The sequence below is a fragment of the Glandiceps talaboti genome, chromosome 13 (genome assembly GCF_964340395.1).
Source record: "Glandiceps talaboti chromosome 13, keGlaTala1.1, whole genome shotgun sequence".
Taxonomy (NCBI): Eukaryota; Metazoa; Hemichordata; class Enteropneusta; family Spengelidae; genus Glandiceps; species Glandiceps talaboti.
The window spans coordinates 24,162,325-24,185,818 of NC_135561.1; the positions used below are offsets into that span (position 1 = coordinate 24,162,325).

General features: G+C 39.9%; 1 protein-coding gene across 1 annotated transcript in view; it reads right to left on the reverse strand.

Moving 5' to 3' along the window:
- The window catches only part of LOC144444995 (neural cell adhesion molecule 2-like), a 136,534-nt gene that overhangs the window by 111,810 nt on the left and 1,230 nt on the right, over positions 1–23,494 (reverse strand). Inside the window, exons 2-4 of the mRNA XM_078134546.1 lie at positions 22,469–22,610; positions 14,499–14,632; positions 269–406 (exon numbers count right to left, since the gene is read on the reverse strand). Of these exons, the coding sequence (XP_077990672.1) occupies positions 269–406; positions 14,499–14,632; positions 22,469–22,610 (414 nt within the window). The remainder of the gene's footprint in view (positions 1–268; positions 407–14,498; positions 14,633–22,468; positions 22,611–23,494) is intronic.

The following is a 23,494-nucleotide window of genomic DNA, read 5'->3' on the forward strand; positions in this document are numbered from 1 at the left end:
ATTTACAGGACATTGATGTTATTATACATTCATATAGTACGGTAGTGTTCTGATAGCAGACTTTTTCTCAAGTGTTTATTTTTATCATTCTCTATGATCTTCTAGTTTTTATTTTGACGTATTTCAAGTATTTACACTATACGTATTTGCACTATCATCATTGCAGGATGATTATATATCCACAAGACAGAAGCACCACTATCACCCACTTGAGCAATCTACCACGGTGAAATTACTTTAGTATTACATAAATATAGTTGCCATATACCTTGCACATCCAATGTAATATCCACTTTCTTGGTGTTTCCCAGAGTTGGCTGTCTAGCACGACATGTGTAAGTTCCTTCATCAGCCAATGTTACATCCTGAATACCTAGACCATACTGTTGAGTTGGTACATACCGTTCTGAAAGTGTATAACGCAAATCTTTCCATCAAACAAGGAACTAACTGTTAGCTGGCAATTCTAAAGACAAAGGTAGCAAATATAAGCTATGCATTATATTAAAAAATTAAGTCAACTATAAGGATAAACTGTTCTTCGTAATATATAGATAGGGATATAACTGAATGTTATTAGAATTGACCAAAGCAAATAGTTTGTTGAATACTGCTGCCCTCAAAACATTCCGAGCAAAATATACACTGGAGAAAAGAAAAATTTATAAACCCTGGAAATTCATTATAAATTTTCATTTCATTTGTATATACATCAAACTGTTTCCTTGATAAAAAGTGTAAATTTCTGGAAAATTACATTTACCATTAAATATTGCAATATGTTATATAACATGTACAACTATAGAATCTGTGCACTGCCACATAAGGCCAAAAAAAGAAGAAGAATTGTTTCTCGTCAGTGCGCGCATCACTTCCATAAATACCCTTGTGTTTCTCTTGTTTTTTTGTGGTTGTCCAGCCAATGCAGTCTGCAGATCCATGGGAAACCGCAAAAATAACCCTCCCTACTTCAGTAAGGCCAACTGCATGGCCAATTATGAACAAGCAAATAGCATCTGCTCCACATAAACACTGGCTCCATGAAGTACTAAATAACCAGATTTAAACTGAATACCTCCCGTAACTTTGGGGAATCACTAATTATGCAAATAACTCATTAAACTAAAAAAACTATGGGAACAGGCTGTTTTTGGACAAGTGTGCTTTCTTAGGTTAATGTATGCACCAAATTATACAGAATTTGAAGAGTGCATGATACTGCTTAATTACCGAATATCGGTCATTATTCAAAATACACATTAAAGGTAAATGTTGTAGCAACAAACTTCACAGGACAGGTGCTGAAACCAGTCAATATTATTATGGTTGATATATGTACCATTTTATACAAAATTTGAAGCTTGTATTTTTAAGATACAGCCTAGTTACCTAAAATCATTAATCATGAAAATATTTCATGAAAACTGTAAGCTATATCAACAAATTTTATAGGACATATCCGCTTTGTTATGGTTAACGTATGTACTAAATGATATTGAAATTCAAGTATGCATTCTTATGATATATCTTAATTACCGAAAATCATTAATCATGCAAATTATTTATTAACACTGTAAGATACATCAACAACTTTATAGGGCATATAAATATTGTTATGTTTAATGTATGAAGTAAATTATATTGAAATTGAAGTATGCAGTCTTAAGATATAGCCTAATTACCGAAAATAATTAATTATGCAAATAATTCACTAAATCTTTAAGCGAAATCAACAACTTTTATAGGACATACACACTCTGTTATGGTTAATGTATGTACTGAATTGTATTGTCGTAAGTCATAAGATATAGCCCAATTACCAAGAATCATTAATTATGCAAATTATTCATTAACACTAAAAGGTACATCAACAAGCTTTACAGGACATATGCGATAGTTATTGTTAATGTGTGTACTGAATTATATTGAAATTGAAGTATGTATTCTTAAGATATAGCCTCATTACCAAAAATTATTAATTATGCAAATCATTCATTAACACTTTAAGGTACATCAAGAAATTTTATAGGACAAATGTATGTTCTTATGTTTAACGAATATACTAAATGATATTGAAATTGAAGTATGCAGTCTGAAGATATTGCTTAATTAGGTGATTTCATTGATATGCAAATTTCCCTAATTAACATGAACAGATCTCGCTCAAAGGCTAATCAGGTCTAGCCATAACCCCAAACATTATAGGTACTAAATTTCATTATAATTGAACCACCCATTTTTAAGCAAATGGTGACACAGACAGACAGAGACACACGCGCGCGCGCGCGCGCGCGCACACACACACACACACACACACACACACACACACACACACACACACGGACGCATGACAGACACACAGACAGACATCCCCCTTTCATTACCTCCTGTACTCTTACGGGAGGTAAAAAGGACAGTAACTGTCATAAATAGTAGACTGAGTGACATGTTCGTTGACAATAATTTTTTTAAAAAAATTGTGTCGTTGCACCATTTTAGACAAGCTGTTCTGACCAGAAACAATTCTTTTTTTTTGTAAGTTAAAGTTAATACACACCAATGAGGCTGGACTGAAGGCACCCAGGCATGTCATGTCATGGTGCATTCAGTCCAGCCAGGCATGTCATGTCATAGTGCATTCAGTCCACCCAGGCATGTCATGTCATGTCATGTCATGTCATGTCATGTCATGATGCATTCAGTCCACCCAGGAATGTCATGTCATGGTACATTCAGTCCAGCCAGGCATGTCATGTCATAGTGCATTCAGTCCACCCATGTCATGGTGCATTCAGTCCACCCAGGCATGTCATGTCATGTCATGTCATGTCATGATGCATTCAGTCCACCCAGGAATGTCATGTCATGGTACATTCAGTCCAGCCAGGCATGTCATGTCATAGTGCATTCAGTCCACCCAGGCATGTCATGTCATGATGCATTCAGTCCACCCAGGTATATCATGTCATGATGGATTCAGTCCACCCAGGCATGCCATGTCATGGTGTATTCAGTCCACCCAGGAATATCATGTCATGGTGCATTCAGTCCACCCAGGCATGTCATGTCATGGTGCATTCAGTCCACCCATGTCATGGTGCATTCAGTCCACCCATGTCATGGTGCATTCAGTCCACCCAGGCATGTCATGTCATGTCATGTCATGTCATGATGCATTCAGGCCACCCAGGAATGTCATGTCATGGTGCATTCAGTCCAGCCAGGCATGTCATGTCATGGTGCATTCAATCCATCCAGGCATATCATGTCAAGGTGTATTCAGTCCACCCAGGAATATCATGTCATGGTGCATTCAGTCCAGCCAGGCATGTCATGTCATGTCATGGTGCATTCAGTCCACCCAGGCATATCATGTCATGTCATGGTGCATTCAGTCCACCCAGGCATGTCATGTCATGTCATGGTGCATTCAGTCCACCCAGGAATGCCATGTCATGGTGCATTCAGTCCATCCAGGTATATCATGTCATGGTGTATTCAGTCCACCCAGGAATATCATGGTGCATTCAGTCCAGCCAGGCATGTCATGTCATGATGCATTCAGTCCAGTCAGGCATGCCACGTCATGTCATGGTGCATTCAGTCCACCCAGGAATGTCATGTCATGGTGTATTCAGTCCACTCAGGAATGTCATGTCATGATGCATTCAGTCCAGCCAGGCATGTCATGTCATGATGCATTCAGTCCAGTCAGGAATGTCATGTCATGATGCATTCAGTCCAGCCAGGCATGTCATGTCATGGTGTATTCAGTCCACCCAGGAATGTCATGTCATGATGCATTCAGTCCAGCCAGGCATGTCATGTCATGATGCATTCAGTCCAGTCAGGAATGCCATGTCATGATGCATTCAGTCCACCCAAGAATGTCATGTCATGGTGCATTCAGTCCACCCAGGCAAGTCATGTCATGGTGCATTGAGTCCAGCCAGGCATGTCATGTCATGGTGCATTCAGTCCACCCAGGAATGTCATGTCATGATGCATTCAGTCCACCCAGGGATGTCATGTCATGGTGTATTCAGTCCACCCAGGGATGTCATGTCATGATGCATTCAGTCCACCCAGGAATGTCATGTCATGATGCATTCAGTCCACCCAGGGATGTCATGTCATGATGCATTCAGTCCAGCCAGGCATGTCATGTCATTATGCATTCAGTCCAGTCAGGCATGCCACGTCATGTCATGGTGCATTCAGTCCACCCAGGAATGTCATGTCATGGTGTATTCAGTCCACCCAGGAATGTCATGTCATGATGCATTCAGTCCAGCCAGGCATGTCATGTCATGATGCATTCAGTCCAGTCAGGAATGTCATGTCATGATGCATTCAGTCCAGCCAGGCATGTCATGTCATGGTGTATTCAGTCCACCCAGGAATGTCATGTCATGATGCATTCAGTCCAGCCAGGCATGTCATGTCATGATGCATTCAGTCCAGTCAGGAATGTCATGTCATGATGCATTCAGTCCACCCAGGAATGTCATGTCATGGTGCATTCAGTCCACCCAGGCAAGTCATGTCATGGTGCATTGAGTCCAGCCAGGCATGTCATGTCATGGTGTATTCAGTCCACCCAGGGATGTCATGTCATGGTGCATTGAGTCCACCCAGGAATGTCATGTCATGATGCATTCAGTCCACCCAGGGATGTCATGTCATGGTGCATTCAGTCCACCCAGGAATGTCATGTCATGGTGCATTGAGTCCAGCCAGGGATGTCATGTCATGTCATGGTGCATTCAGTCCACCCAGGAATGTCATGTCATGTCATGGTGCATTCAGTCCACCCAGGAATGTCATGTCATGGTGTATTCAGTCCACCCAGGAATGTCATGTCATGATGCATTCAGTAGACCCAGGGATGTCATGTCATGGTGTATTCAGTCCACCCAGGGATGTCATGTCATGTCATGATGCATTCAGTCCACCCAGGAATGTCATGTCATGATGCATTCAGTCCACCCAGGGATGTCATGTCATGATGCATTCAGTCCACCCAGGAATGTCATGTCATGATGCATTCAGTCCACCCAGGGATGTCATGTCATGATGCATTCAGTCCAGCCAGGAATGTCATGTCATGGTGCATTGAGTCCAGCCAGGCATGTCATGTCATGGTGCATTCAGTCCACCCAGGCATATCATGTCATGTCATGGTGCATTCAGTCCACCCAGGGATGTCATGTCATGGTGTATTCAGTCCAGTCAGGAATGTCATGTCATGGTGCATTCAGTCCATCCAGGAATGTCATGTCATGGTGCATTCAGTCCACCCAGGAATGTCATGTCATGGTGCATTCAGTCCACCCAGGGATGTCATGTCATGGTGCATTTAGTCCACCCAGGGATGTCATGTCATGGTGCATTCAGTCCACCCAGGGATGTCATGTCATGGTGCATTCAGTCCACCCAGGAATGTCATGTCATGTCATGGTGTATTCAGTCCAGCATTCAATAAATATTAATTAACAACAACTTTTTTTTTTCTTGTCAGTAAATATCCTTTACATAATGTATACAAAACAAGACTTCATAGAAGACACCCCCCCCACCCACCAAAAAACCCCAAATAATTTGCTTATATGTGACTTAATGAAGACATGATTTATAACAAGCGACCTATCGGTCAGAATAGCTCCGCTGTTTGTTTTTTTTATTTAATTTTTTATTTTGGTGACATGTAGAAGTGGTTCAGGTCTTCACTATGCAGTTTTGTTTTAGCGATGCAATAAAGTGGTTAGTGGTTTCATATGATGTCTCACTATAAAACACATTTTACACAGAAGTTGGTAATGTATTGTACTTTTATACCATAGTCACCATTTTATAACAAAAATCTACTGTTATGAAAAATTGCACAAAATCTCAGAAAAAAATGACTGGGAAATGCACACAAGAAAAAGAAAAAAAGAGGATTTTGAGGTTGGCTATAAATAATTCCAGTGTCTTACAGCTGTAACCCTGGAAAATTTTAATGATGAATGAAATAAACTAGGGATCTAAAATAATTTTGAGGCAATTTGAATTTCAATTTTCTAACAAATTTACAAAGTCAACAACATTCAACTTGTACTAGTTGTGGTAGATATATATAGGGAAGAAATGTATTAATCGCCATCTTAGTTTCCGTACGGCGACAATCTCAAGTACCCGGAAGAGAGTCATTCTCAGCCATACGTTACAGTGGTAACACTCGTTCATGTTCGGTTACCTTTCACAAAGAAAACACAACGAAATGGTTGAAATGATCTTTTTTTAAATTTCTTTTCATCACAACAACAAAATCTGCGTGATTGATCAAAAGTGTTGTAAACTAAACCAGAAAGAATTATCGGACTGGCTAAACTTCCCGATGAACTGGAGTAAGGTCCTACTACTTCCAAGTAAGCCTCGATAGTACTATAGTACGTGAGAAAATCGTCTCAAACTAGCGATACAACTTTCAAAATATAACTTGACATGTCTTCATTTGTTAGAGTTATACAATTCAAGACGGGTTTTCACTCGAAAACAACAATTCTGTGAATAATGACACTCTGAACGCAGCGATTTCTCGGACGATGTTACCACTGTAACGTATGGCTGACAACGACTTGCTTCCGGGTTAGTCCCTCGTGCATACGGGTGGATTGTCGGCGATTAATACATACATCGTCTGATATTTTAATTCACAGTGTTTCTTGTGACCGGCGCCTGTCAGCAGACTCTGCCATTTTTTTCATCATTCCATTGTATTTAAACCTTGTACTTGACATTTCGCAATATTTATAATTCTCAACAAAATACCTCAACATGCCTCACTTCGCTCGTACTCAAAGCAGCCCCGCGCGGGTGCGGTATGATCACTGACACTGATGACATGATGAGAGAGAACCTTTTCGGATTTACATGTAAAACGGGTAAAGATACGCAAAACATAATGCAAAGTCTGAGGCCAAATTAAAGTTGTAATTATTTTAACTATTTTTACTTGCCAAATATTTGCATTTTGGAAAGGCAAGACACGTTCATGTCGTTTAACTTTACATGTGAACTGTCGGCCATAACTTCAACCGCATGTCTGGCATGCCCTTCCTTACGCAAGTTGTCTGAATTCTGGTTCACTGTCATTCCAAATTGCACGACAATATAGAATTAACCACAAGTTACATGTTATCTGAAAACATCACACTTTTATAGTGGGTCTGAAGTGTGATTTTAGTGAGTACCAAGAACGTCCTGTGTTGATACTCAAGATACTTGCTGTGGAAAATCGCTCGGTCAAATGAGGTCACCTTCAGCTTCTGGTCGAATCAGGATAGAGTATGCAAATGAGGATGTTGCGGACTGATTTGAAGTTTACAACCCTGTTTCGAACAAACGCTTGTCATTGGGGCGCCCAATGCGTAGAATTATGACTATAGCACATATTACATTGCTTGTTTGACGTAAATAGTGTCTTTTGAAAAGTGGCAGTTTACTTAAAGTCTCGTCGACTGATTTCCAATATGGTGTCGGTCATTATGCTCATTAACATATTCATTTTTTTTTCAAATTACAAAAAAAAAATCATAAAAAATAAAAATGAGGATGTGCTGACTTGAAATTAACAAATCTGAGTAAGCTACCCCCTGCGCATCAACACGCCAGATGTCAAAGCAATCTAATAAGAGGTTTTCAAGGAGTTGATGAAAATGACATTTTATGACAAAAAATCATAAAAAATTGAAAATGGCACAGATCAACTTGGCATGAACAAATCTGAATAGCCTCCCCCCAGGGAACATGCACACCAAATATCGAAGAATTCCGACTGTCACTTCCGGAGTAGATAGTAAAAATATAAAAGTTTGACGGACACCTATGATTCACTCTACTCTCTATACCTCAATACCCACCTATACCTAAAGCTACGCTTTCAGCTTTCGCTGACAGCGGAGCTAAAAAAGATGGTGATGTAAATTTCCCATTGGGAGATCAAACAAACATTGCAGTACTTCTGATGCTTTAATTGTTCCAATGACCAACTACATGTATTCAACCATGTATTTCTGGTAAAATTCAGTGCTAGCATCAGGCTGGTTATTGGGCTAGCTCAGTATTAACACAAAACTGGCACTAACACCTCACAAACATGCGGTAGCAACTTGATTACATCATCAGCCCTATGTTAACACCAAGCTCGCTCAGTACTAACATAAGACTGGCACTGTACTAACACCTCACCACAGATGGTGTTAGCATGGATGTATCCATGGTGTTAGTAACTGGAAGGGTTAATACAACATCAGCCCTATCTTAACACCAAGCTAACTCAGTGCTTTTATTTATTTAAATATTTATTTATTTCCATGGATGACCTACGGAACGATTCCCATTTACAGGCTCCATTTACAGGTTAAAATTGTACAAGACAAACACCACAACATGCACAAACTAAACGTGTACTCGAAACAGAAGACGGACAGAAAATAAACACCTAAAATAAAAACAACGCATATCACATTACAATATTAACACTTAAACACATCAACTGAAAAGTCAAAACACATTAATCTAAAATAATCTGATGCAGTAAAGTCTTACAACATGGCGTAGTGCAAAAAATATCAATCAAAGAATTACTCTGTACAGTTCTATTAAAACATCTCATGCTCCTAATTAAAGGCGAGTATTTACTAATATTTATGTGACTTCGCCTCTCTCTAAAAACAGTCTGATTCCATAAAATTGTAGTTAGCGCATTGAAATCAAGCCTTGATAAGATGTAAGAACGATAATATATACTACTAAATCATTTATACAAAAACATTAAATTCAGTATTCTACGCCTGTTGTACAATGGTAACAATCCAAAAAAGGAACACAGTGCTAACTCTAGGCTGACACTAACACCTCACCAGTATATGTTAGCAACTGGAAGGGTTAATGCCTGCACCAGTCCTACGTTAACACCAGCCTAGCTCAGTGCTAACACCAAGCTGGCAGTAACACCTCACCAATATGTTGGCAACTGGAAAAGTTAATGCCTGCACCAGTCCAATGTTAAAATCTGGCTAGCTCAGTGCTAACACCACTGCAGACTGACACTAACACCCAACAAGTCATTGAGAATGACATAGTCCAGCTATGATTGGGTTTTAAGGAATTATCACTACTCTGATCACGCAACAACACTTGTGAACCTAAATCAAACAGACTTAGATATGTTGTGTCTGCTTGTTGGACATGGAACATGCCTACGACAACAAGTCATTGAGAATGACATAGTCCCCACTATAATTGGGTTTTAAGGAATTATCACTACTCTGATCACGCAACAACATTTGTGAACCTAAAACAAACAGATTTAGATATGTTGTGTGTGCTTGTTGGACATGGAATATGCCTCCAACAATAAAGGATTGGTTGGGTATGGGGGATCATATCACTATGAAAATGGAGTCTGAGTTATGGCTTTGGACATGGAAAATTCACAAACAAAATGGCTGCCAGGCAGCCATATTGGATCGTATCACGACGAAAATGGATATGCACATGTATGTCATAGAACACTGTCCCAATACCAACTTTGCATGAGATCTGTTTAAGCATGTCTGAGTTATGGCTTTGGACATGGAAAATTCACAAACAAAATGGCTGCCAGGCAGCCATATTGGATTGTATCACGACGAAAATGGATATGCACATGTATGTCATAGAACACTGTCCGAATACCAACTTTGATTGAGATCTGTTCAAGCATGTCTGAGTTACGGCTTTGGACATGAAAATTCACAAACAAAATGGCTACCAGGCAGCCATATTGGATCGTATCACAATGAAAATGGATATGCACGTGCATGTCATAGAACACTGTCCTAATACCAACTTTGAATGAGATCTGTTCAAACACGTCTGAGTTATGGCTTTGGACATGAAAATTCACAAACAAAATGGCTGCTAGGCGGCCATATTGGATCGTATCATGACAACAATGAATATGCACATGTATGTCATAGAACACTGTCCTAATACCAACTTTGAATGAGATCTGTTAAAGCATGTCTGAGTTATGGCTTTAGACAGGGAAAATTCGCAAACAAAATGATTGCTAGGCGGCCATATTGGATCGTATCATAAAACAAATTGACGTGCATATGTATGCCATAGTATGTTGCCCCTGTACCAAGTTTGAAAAAAATCGGTCCAGGCATCTCCAAGAAACAGCTGCGGACGGACGGACGGACGGATGGACGGACGGACAGACCGACGCACGGACGGACGGACAGACGGAACCCAGTCCATAAGTCCCCGTTCCGGACTTCGTCCACGGGGACTAATGAGGCTGACACAGGGGTATCACTGTGTTAACATGAGGCTGACACTGGGCTATCACTGTGTTAACATGAGGCTGACGCAGGGCTATCACTGTGTTAAGAGTTATAGTTTGAAATTAAACCACATAAACCATGCTTTCATACATGCTATATACAATATACAAAATAAAATAAATAAACTTTAAACTTTAATATCTATATTGATTGACAGTTTGTATTTATACTGTACCTGGTAATATTCCATCTTTACTAGAGTTACTGTCAAACCGACCTTGGATGGATGGAGTAATGGAATGAAATGATAGTAAGTATGAACATGATCCAATTCATTGCTTCTGCTTTGTGTACATTCTTTCCTATAATTTAGTCAGTTGTAACTATAGTTTAACTGTATGATGTCATTGAAACTATTACTGCAGATAATGTTTAACACCAAATTAATGAACTGCTTCTCACTGCTGTAATACAATATCACAAGATGTGCTTTGTTTTTTAGTACATTGTCTGTGTCATTAAAGACTTTAACCACTGGATATCAACCTTTAACTCTCCAACCCAAATGGTGTGGATCTGACAAACCAACATTTAACCTGCCACCCCAAATGGTGTGGATCTGACAAACCAACCTTCAACCTGCCAACCCAAATGGTGTGGATCTGACAAACCAAACATTTAACCTGCCACCCCAAATGGTGTAGATCTGACAAACCAAACATTTAACCTGCCACCCCAAATGGTGTGGATCTGACAAACCAAACATTTAACCTGCCACCCCAAATGGTGTGGATCTGACAAACCAAACATTTAACCTGCCAACCCAAATGGTGTGGATCTGACAAACCAAACATTTAACCTGCCAACCCAAATGGTGTGGATCTGACAAATCAACCTTCAACCCACCAACCCAAATGGTGTGGATCTGACAAACCAAACATTTAACCTGCCACCCCAAATGGTGTGGATCTGACAAACCAAACATTTAACCTGCCACCCCAAATGGTGTGGATCTGACAAATCAACCTTCAACCCACCAACTAAAATGGTGTGGATTTGACAAACCAGCTCCTTTAACTCTCCAACCCAATTGGTGTGGATCTGACAAATCAACCTTTAACCAGCCAACTCAAATGGTGTGGATCTGACAAATCAACCTTTAACCTGCCAACCCAAATGGTGTGGATCTGACAAACCAACCTTTAACCTGCCAACCCAATAGTGTGGATCTGATAAATCAACTTTTAACCAGCCAACTCAAATGGTGTGGATCTGACAAACCAACCTTTAACCTCTAATTCAAATGGTGTGGATCTGACAAATCAACCTTTAACCTGCCAACTCAAATGGTGTGGATCTGACAAACCAACCTTTAACTCGCCAACCCAAATGGTGTGGATCTGACAAACCAACTTTTAACTAAGCAACCCAAATGGTGTGGATCTGACAAACCAACCTTTAACCTGCCAACCCAATGGTGTGGATCCGACAAACCAACCTTTAACCAGCCAACCCAAATGGTGTGGATCTGACAAACCAACCTTTAACCTGCCAACCCAATAGTGTGGATCTGACAAACCAACCTTTAACCTGCCAACCCAATGGTGTGGATCTGACAAATCAACCTTTAACCAGCCAACTCAAATGGTGTGGATCTGACAAATCAACCTTTAACCTGCCAACCCAAATGGTGTGGATCTGACAAACCAACCTTTAACCTGCCAACCCAATAGTGTGGATCTGATAAATCAACCTTTAACCAGCCAACTCAAATGGTGTGGATCTGACAAACCAACCTTTAACCTGCCAACCCAAATGGTGTGGATCTGACAAACCAACCTTTAACTCGCCAACCCAAATGGTGTGGATCTGACAAACCAACTTTTAACTGAGCAACCCAAATGGTGTGGATCTGACAAACCAACCTTTAACCTGCCAACCCAATGGTGTGGATCCGACAAACCAACCTTTAACCAGCCAACCCAAATGGTGTGGATCTGACAAACCAACCTTTAACCTGCCAACCCAATAGTGTGGATCTGACAAACCAACCTTTAACCTGCCAACCCAATGGTGTGGATCTGACAAATCAACCTTTAACCAGCCAACTCAAATGGTGTGGATCTGACAAATCAACCTTTAACCTGCCAACCCAAATGGTGTGGATCTGACAAACCAACCTTTAACCTGCCAACCCAATAGTGTGGATCTGATAAATCAACCTTTAACCAGCCAACTCAAATGGTGTGGATCTGACAAACCAACCTTTAACCCGCCAACCCAAATGGTGTGGATCTGACAAACCAACCTTCAACCTGCCAACCCAAATGGTGTGGATCTGACAAACCAACCTTTAACCTCTAATTCAAATGGTGTGGATCTGACAAATCAACCTTTAACCTGCCAACCCAAATGGTGTGGATCTGACAAACCAACCTTTAACTCGCCAACCCAAATGGTGTGGATCTGACAAACCAACTTTTAACCGAGCAACCCAAATGGTGTGGATCTGACAAACCAACCTTTAACCTGCCAACCCAATGGTGTGGATCCGACAAACCAACCTTTAACCAGCCAACCCAAATGGTGTGGATCTGACAAACCAACCTTTAACCTGCCAACCCAATAGTGTGGATCTGACAAACCAACCTTTAACCTGCCAACCCAATGGTGTGGATCTGACAAACCAACCTTTAACCTGCCAACCCAATGGTGTGGATCTGACAAATCAACCTTTAACCAGCCAACTCAAATGGTGTGGATCTGACAAATCAACCTTTAACCTGCCAACCCAAATGGTGTGGATCTGACAAACCAACCTTTAACCTGCCAACCCAATAGTGTGGATCTGATAAATCAACCTTTAACCAGCCAACTCAAATGGTGTGGATCTGACAAACCAACCTTTAACCCGCCAACCCAAATGGTGTGGATCTGACAAATCAACCTTCAACCTGCCAACCCAAATGGTGTGGATCTGACAAACCAACCTTTAACCTCTAATTCAAATGGTGTGGATCTGACAAATCAACCTTTAACCTGCCAACCCAAATGGTGTGGATCTGACAAACCAACCTTTAACTCGCCAACCCAAATGGTGTGGATCTGACAAACCAACTTTTAACCGAGCAACCCAAATGGTGTGGATCTGACAAACCAACCTTTAACCTGCCAACCCAATGGTGTGGATCCGACAAACCAACCTTTAACCAGCCAACCCAAATGGTGTGGATCTGACAAACCAACCTTTAACCTGCCAACCCAATAGTGTGGATCTGACAAACCAACCTTTAACCTGCCAACCCAATGGTGTGGATCTGACAAACCACCCTTTAACCTGCCAACCCAATGGTGTGGAGCTGACAAACCAACCTTTAACCTGCCAACCCAATGGTGTGGATCCGACAAACCAACCTTTAACAAGCCAACCCAATGGTGTGGATCTGACGAATCATTCTATATTTATCTTGCCAACCCAATTGTGTAGATCTGACAAATCAACCTTTAACCTGCCAACCCAAATGGTGTGGATCTGACAAACCAACTTTTAACGCAGCAACCCAAATGGTGTGGATCTGACAAACCAACCTTTAACCTGCTAATTCAAATGGTGTGGATCTGACAAACCAACCTTTAACTCGCCAACCCAAATGGTGTGGATCTGATAAATCAACCTTTAACTCGCCAACCCAAATGGTGTGGATCTGACAAACCAACCTTTAACCGGCCAACCTTTAACCCGCCAACCCAAATGGTGTGGATCTGACAAACCAACCTTTAACCTGCCAACCCAAATGGTGTGGGTCGGACAAACCAACCTTTAACTCGCCAACCCAAATGGTGTGGATCTGACAAACCAATTTTTAACCTGCCAACCCAAATGGTGTGGGTCTGACAAATCAACCTTTAACTCACCAACCCAAATGGTGTGGATCCGACAAACCAACTACTTTAACCCGCCAACCCAAATTGTGCTGCAGGAGGGTCGGCAGTTCTGATGTCAACTGCAACCAAAAAAATAACCAGCATAATACATATAGCATATGTATGTTGAGACATGTAATCATTCAGACATCTAATAATCTTTATAAAACTAAGTAATGTTGCTTTGTTTGTGATTGCGATGTGAATCAGATATGATTTGTCTACTGAGTAATAATTTTCAAAACACAAACTTACCGTTATTAGGAAGATCATTGTTGTTAAACTTCCATGTCACTGTAGGTGTTGGACTACCCGTAACAGCACAATCAATGAATCCATCTTTGCCAACAACAACATATTGCTTTTCTGGTGCATTTACAAAAGTTATCCTTTCTGTAACAGAGTGAAGAAAAGTTATGACTCAGACTGACCATTGAGAAATGGGTTTCTATTTTGGATTTTTGTTTAACAAAAACTTTGCTATGTTTTTCTACTTGAAATAAAAGAAACATACACATGGTCCATTTTTCTACATCAATCAATAACAAAAGACTAAAAAAAGTGTACAGTTTGCTTTTCATAAAATTGCCCATGTAACTACAGTAAGTGATTTGTAAACAAACTTGGTAAACACTAACCCATGTAACTGTAGCAAGTGATTTGTAAACAAGTCATTGAGAATGACATAGTCCCCGCTATAATTGGGTTTTAAAGTGGCCATATGGATGAGAATTTGGTATTTATTTTGGATTTTTATTTGATAAAACAGCTTCACTATGTTTTTCTACATGAAAAAATAATGCGAAAGAACATATACTAAGTCCATGTTCATAACTCAAAACATTGCAAAAAGATGCACAAAGTGTAAAAAGTTTGTTATTGTACGTACAATAACAAACATTTTACACATTGTTTAATGTTTTGCCATTTATTGAGATGTGAACATGGACTTGGTATATGTTATTTCGCATTATTTTTTCAAGTAGAAAAACATAGTGAAGCTGTTTTATGAAATAAAAATCCAAAATAAATACCAAATTCTCATCCATATGGCCACTTTAAGGAATTATCACTACTCTGATCACGCAACAACATTTGTGAACCTAAAACAAACAGACTTAGATATGTTGTGTGTGCTTGTTGGACATGGAATATGCCTCCAACAATAAAGGATTGGTTGGGTATGGGGGATCATATCACGATGAAAATGGAGTCTGAGTTATGGCTTTGGACATGGAAAATTCACAAACAAAATGGCTGCCAGGCAGCCATATTGGATCATATCACGACGAAAATGGATATGCACATGTATGTCATAGAACACTGTCCTAATACCAACTTTAAATGAGATCTGTTCAAGCATGTCTGAATTATGGCTTTGGACATGAAAAAATCGCAAACAAAATGGCTGCCAGGCAGCCATATTGGATCGTATCACAACGAAAATGGATATGCACATGTATGTCATAGAACACTGTCCTAATACCAACTTTGAATGAGATCTGTTCAAGCATGTCTGAGTTATGGCTTTGGACATGGAAAATTCACAAACAAAATGGCTGGCAGGCAGCCATATTGGATCGTATCATGACAACAATGAATATGCACATGTATGTCATAGAACACTGTCCTAATACCAACTTTGAATGAGATCTGTTAAAGCATGTCTGAGATATGGCTCTAGACAGGGAAAATTCGCAAACAAAATGGTTGCTAGGCGGCCATATTGGATCGTATCATAAAACAAATTGACGTGCATATGTATGCCATAGTATGTTGCCCCTGTACCAAGTTTGAAAAAAATCGGTCCAGGCATCTCCAAGAAACAGCTGTGGACGGACGGACGGACGGACGGACAGACGGAACCCAATCCATAAGTCCCCGTTCCGGACTTCGTCCGCGGGGACTAACAAACTTGGTGTAAACACTAAGTAGTGACATTCCAATATAGACTGAACAATGGTGTACACTGGCCTAGAATACAACAAGCCATTGAGAATGACATAGTCCCCGCTATGATTGGGTTTTAAGGAATTAGCACTACTCTGATCACGCAACAACACTTGTGAACCTAAATCAAACAGACTTAGATATGTTGTGTCTGCCTGTCGGACATGGAACATGCCTACAACAATAAAGGATTGGTCGGGTATGGGGGATCATATCAATATGAAAATGGATATACAAATGTATGTCATACAGGGATCACCCTGGCTCCAGAGCTGCATGAGCCAATGTCCCATTTGGAGAAAATGAGTGAGACAATTTGAAAACTGTGTGGGACGGAAGTAAAAATATGGCAACTGTATGTGCGTCATGTGTATATTATACTGGTATACACTGTAACACACACACACACACATATATATATATAATTGTGATCATAAGCCTATGGATTTCATATCAACTTTCATACTAGAATTTGCTACTGTACAAATAAACACAGTACATACACATCAACATATTAACTTCATGAAACATTTATTTCATAGGAAAATACCATGTCAACGGTCTATAACTCCTATACTTGTCTTGCATTGTACATCATTGTCCTTAACTGTAGATTTCTGCGAAGGTAGCAGATCATTTCTCCCTTGTCCTTATCGTGACGCAAAAACGACCCATACATAGCCAGCCAATTATTTTGAAATTTCCGGTTTGTCTTGCGACCTACACCAGGACATAACCATTCTTCGTCCTCACTAGCGAATGTAGTCGAATCCAGATTAGTTCCCAGCGAAGGAGTAACTTTTGTACAATAGTCCAAGATAGAGCATTTGCGTTTCTTGGTCCCACTCGTACCAATCTGATATTTGATAGGCTGGTTTTCCTGTATTTACCTTTATTCCATCGTTATTGCGTCTTTTTCGTGAGTTTTTTTCCCCCGGGCGAATGCCAGTTTTTTTCCCCCGGGGAAAAAAACTCACGAAAAAGACGCAATAACGATGGAATAAAGGTAAATACAGGAAAACCAGCCTATCTAATATCAGATTTTAATCAGATTGCACTCGTACTGGCACCCGACGTCTTTGAAAGCTCCATTACGTACACATGTACGTGTGACTAATCAGTAATGAACATTTACTGTATCAACTCCGTTGATTTGTCGATGAGCGCCTGCCTTCATGTCGGCAACCAATCATAGACACTGTTTGAAAGGGGCATGATGCAGATAAACCTTGCCGCCTGAGGGCAGCAAAAGACATGCGTAGTATGCGCCTTGTACGTTAGTTGTAAACAAAAGCTTAGATTTGATGTCGCGTATCTATCACAGTGACGCGCTATTAGTATCGACGGTGCGATTTTGTGTCCCAATTGAGTTTTCTGGACGCGATATTTTTGTTTTTACAGCGCAAATAGCGCGTGATCGCGGCCCAGAGTGATCCCTGGTCATAGAACACTGTCCTAATACCAACTCTGAATGAGATCTGTTCAAGCATGTCTGAGTTGGCTTTGGACATGGAAAATTCACAAACAAAATGGCTGCCAGGCAGCCATATTGGATCGTATCATGACGAAAATGGATATGCACATGTATGTCATAGAACACTGTCCTAATACCAACTTCGAATGAGATCTGTTCAAGCATGTCTGAGTTATGGCTTTGGACATGGAAAATTTGCAAACAAAATGGCTGCCAGGCAGCCATATTGGATCGTATCACAATGAAAATGGATATGCACATGTATGTCATAGAACACCGTCCTAATACCAACTTTGAATGAGATCTGTTTAAGCATGTCTGAGTTATGGCTTTGGACATGGGAAATTTGCAAACAAAATGGCTGCCAGGCAGCCATATTGGATCGTATCACAATGAAAATGGATATGCACATGTATGTCATAGAACACTGTCCTAATACTAACTTTGAATGAGATCTGTTCAAGCATGTCTAAGTTATGGCTTTGGACATGAAAATTCACAAACAAAATGGCTGCCAGGTGGCCATATTGGATCGTATCATGACAACAATGAATATGCACATATATGCCATAGAACACTGTCCTAATACCAATTCTGAATGAGATCTGTGTGAGCATGTCTGAGTTATGGCTTTAGACGGGGAAAATTCGCAAACAAAATGGCTGCTAGGCGGCCATATTGGATCGTATCATAAAACAAATTGACGTGCATATGTATGCCATAGCATGTTGCCCCTGTATCAAGTTTGAAAAAAATCGGTACAGGCATCTCCAAGAAACGGCTGCGGACGGACGGACGGACGGACGGACGACGCACGGACGGACGGACAGACGGAACCCAATCCATAAGTCCCCGTTCCGGACTTCGTCCGCGGGGACTAACTATTACGGTATATGAATGACGAACAATTCCTCTACCAAACAGGATTTGAATGGCTAACAATTCCTCTACCAAACAGGAACTGAATGGCTAACAATTCCTCTACCAAACAGGAACTGAATAGCTAACAGGAACTGAAAGGCTAACAATTTCTCTACCAAACAGGAACTGAATGGCTAACAATTTTTCTACCAAACAGGAACTGAATGGCTAACAATTTCTCTACCAAACAGGAACTGAATGGCTAACATGTAGAGAATGGCAGTATTTGAATGGTAAAGTGTATCCGATGTACAGCATGACAAGATGTGAATGTACAAGTATATTTGATGTACAGAATGACAATGAAGATAACAAGATGTGAATGGTCAATTTTATCCGATGTACAGACTGACAAGACAAAAAGATGTGAATGGAAAAGTAAATCCGATGTACAGAATGACAAGATACTATCGATTGCATTGACCCGTCTCGTTTGAGGGAACTAGATACATTGTGATAACTGTGGTCTTCACAACATTATTTTGCGTAAATTTCACCAGTGGGATCTGTAAGTAGGGTTTCAAAGATATCGGCACTGCGGGAAATCAAAACACTTCTCTGTACCATAACAAAGCGTCATTGATACTGTTTCAACTTCCATGTATTTCCTCCGCCAACTTTGACAGATGAAGAGTCTGTGTTACAAAAAACTGTTCCGGATTTGTACATTGTACATGTTGATTTTGAAGTTCTGGTTTAGGTCTTAGTTTAAACTGTCGAGAGTGTATCATAATTCTTGCCGAACTATCGATGGTTTCAGCCTATGTATTACCTATTAGCTTGGTATTAGTGACTGTAACTGAACTTGAAGTGTGTCCTGAATGTAGTGAGTATCTGTTACGATTAACGTGTTGCTTTATGCTTGACAGTATGCCGCAACATCAAACTTAGGGGCCGTGTCATTTTAAAACTGACGCACAAGAAATGTAATTTCTTCGTTTTCATTTTATTCGCACGTTTCCATAATTTATACACAGTTGATTTTGACTGTCGCACCACGACTGTGATGAACAAGTGAGCGGCTTTCACAGTCATGCATGTTTCAACTATCACTTGAAAACATCTACAAATCTGTTTGGAATTACTAAACTACTGCTGAATAATTATTTCACATTATTGAGGTGATCTAACTTTTTGGTTTTCACGTTAATAGAAGGATTGAATCAACATCAGTCGAACGATCAACTTGTTGTTAGTGCTAAAAAAACGTTCACAATACCATGCTATCTACGACAATTTAGTCGAAGTTTAGAGGTCACGTCATACGTGAGATCTCATTGTATTCGTTTCACTTTATAGACTATGAAAGCTGCTAATGTGTCCATCACTGTCGTAGTGCGACAGTCAAAACATTGAAGTTGAAAACAGTATCAATTGCGCTTTGTTATGGTACAGAGAAGTGTTTTGATTTCCTGCAGTGCCGATATCTTTGAAACCCCACTTAGAGATCCCACTGGTGAAATTTTACGCAAAATAATGTTGTGAAGACCACAGTTATCACGATGTATCTAGTACCCTCAAACGGGACGGGTCAACGCAATCGATAGTAATATGATGTGAATGGTCAAGTGTATTTGATGTACAGAATGACTGAAGATAACAAGATGTGAATGGTCAGTGTATTTGATGTACAGAATGACTGAAGATAACATGATGTGAATGGTCAAGTGTATTTGATGTACAGAATGACTGAAGATAACATGCTGTGAATGGTCAAGTGTATTTGATGGACAGAATGACTGAATATAACAAGATGTGAATGGTCAAGTGTATTTGATGGACAGAATGACTGAACTGAGGATAACAAGATATGAATGGTCAAGTGTATTTGACGGACAAAATGACTAGGAGATAACAAGATGTGAATGGTCAAATGTATTTGATGGACAGAATGACTGAACTGAAGATAACAAGATGTGAATGGTCAAGTGTATTTGATGGACAGAATGACTGAACTGAAGATAACAAGATGTGAATGGTCAAGTGTATTTGATGGACAAAATGACTAGGAGATAACAAGATGTGAATGGTCAAATGTATTTGATGGACAGAATGACTGAAGATAACAAGATGTGAATGGTCAAATGTATTTGATGGACAGAATGACTGAACTGAAGATAACAAGATGTGAATGGTCAAGTGTATTTGATGTACAGAATGACTGAAGATAACAAGATGTGAATGGTCAAGTGTATTTGATGGACAGAATGACTAGGAGATAACAAGATGTGAATGGTCAAATGTATTTCATGGACAGAAAGACTAGAAGATAACAAGATGTGAATGGTCAAATGTATTTGATGGACAGAATGACTGAAGATAACAAGATGTGAATGGTCAAATGTATTTGATGGACAGAATGACTGAAGATAACAAGATGTGAATGGTCAAATGTATTTGATGGACAGAACAAGTCATTGAGAATGACATAGTCCCCGCTATGATTGGGTTTTAAGGAATTATCACTACTCTGATCACGCAACAACACTTGTGAACCTAAATCAAACAGACTTAGATATGTTGTGTCTGCTTGTTGGACATGGAACATGCCTACAACAATAAAGGATGGGTCGGGTATGGGGGATCGTGTCACAACGAAAATGGATATGCACATGTATGTTATAGAACACTGTCCTAATACCAACTTTGAATGAGATCTGTTTAAGCATGTCTGAGTTATGGCTTTGGACATGGAAAATTCAGAAACAAAATGGCTGCTAGGTGGCCATATTGGATCGTATCATGACAACAAATGGATATGCACATGTATGTCATAGAACACTGTCCTAATACCAACTTTGAATAAGATCTGTTCAAGCATGTCTGAGCTATGGCTTTGGACATGGAAAAATCACAAACAAAATGGCTGCCAGGCAGCCATATTGGATTGTATCACAACAACAATGAATATGCACATGTATGTTATAGAACACTGTCCTAATTCCAACTTTGAATGAGATCTGTTCAAGCATGTCTGAGTTATGGCTTTGGACATGGAAAAATGGCTGCCAGGCAGCCATATTGGATCATATCACGATGAAAATGGATATGCACATGTATGTCATAGAACACTGTCCTATTACCAACTTTGAATGAGATCTGTTCAAGCATGTCTGAGTTATGGCTTTAGACAGGGAAAATTTGCAAACAAAATGGCTGCTAGGCGGCCATATTGGATCGTATCATGAAACTAATTGACGTGCATATACAGTATGTTGCCCCTGTACCGAGTTTGAAAAAAATCAGTCCTGGCATCTCCAAGAAACGGCTGCGGACGGACGGACGGACGGACGGACAGACGGAACCCAATCCATAAGTCCCCGTCCCGGACTTCGTCCGGCGGGGACTAAAAAGATGAGTAGTGTTAAGCACGAAATTTTGAACTCTGTTCGCTTATATGAACAGGAAGCCAATGCAAACTACACAATACTGGTTGGATATGGTCTGACTTCTTAGTTTTTGAAACACTTGACGTGCTGCAGAATTTTGAATGAGTTGTAATTCCTGACTTGATCGTTCGGAAGGTGGAAGAGTAAACTGTTATGGTCAAGTCTAGATGTGATGAAAGCATGAACTAATTTTTCCGTAGAACTCTGATCAACAAGGTTTGCGAATTTTACCAATTCTCCATAAAGCAGAAGACTGCGGATTTACATAAATTTGTGACATGGGTTGACATAGATTGATATGGTGTATCCGATGTACAGAATGATAATGAAGATAACAAGATGTGAATGGTCAAGTGTAGCTGATGTAAATTCGAGAGTGACAATGTAAACATGTAATACTAAGGATGGTGACTCAAGGAAAAATAAAAGTAAAGAGACCAAATTGAACTCCAACCTGATCAGACTTTAATAATAAGATAAAAGTAGAACACTTACGATAGTAAAAGACCTTAACTGTAGCAGCTTGGTTAACAGCTTTGCATGTATATGTTCCAGAATATGTTTCTATCATCCCCTCAAAGTATAATACAGCCTCATATGCATTACTCTCTACATATCGACTCTGACTTCCACCTGATACAAAATATAAAAAAATAGCGCCAATGGTGCTGTAGCACAACTGTACATTTTTTTAATGTTTACCCACATGCCAGTCCATGCTTGGTATAGGTGTTCATTTTCTGAATGATTATCCAGTTGCCTATCCAACCCTGTTATCATATACATAAACTTACCTGTACGACACGAATATCAATGACGTTACAAGTAGTAGTATTCCTCAAGATGGGCAAAATGAACTGTAAAAAGTCAGTGAAAATTTGACTGTATCGGTCAATCATCTAGTGCCCTCATAACATTTATTTGAAAGAAATTCTCATTAATATACACAAATGAAGGTAGCTTCATCCAGAGTGATGTTATGAGAGCTAATAATTACTTCCGCCATGTTGAAATTCGATTTTGTGAGTGAAAAATGCACATAAAATTACGATCGCTCATCATTTCAATCGTACTCCAGATATCGTTCATTGTCATGCTTTCAAAGTGGCAGTGTAGATAAACAAGGCTAATACGCATGTGTGGAACTAGTTATGGCAGACATTTTTGCAGCAATAGCTGCCGTTAAATGGCATAACAGCAAGGTAGGTGAATGAACTTTGGCATTCCCGCAATAGTGGGAATCGGTGGGCGCCCTAGAGCATTCCTGCACTAGTGGGAATCAGTGGTGAAAGGGTTAAGTCCTTTACACACACACACACACTAGCACACATACACACAGACATTTCTCGATGCCTACAGCACTACTGAACCTAGTTCAGCTGTGCTAAAAAATGAATCATTAAAACTACACGCCATATTATCATGCTTTATATGCATGGTACATGAACTTTCTTAACATCAATGTATAACCAAATTATATTGAATTTAACTTCTTTAGATATACATGTAACATAATT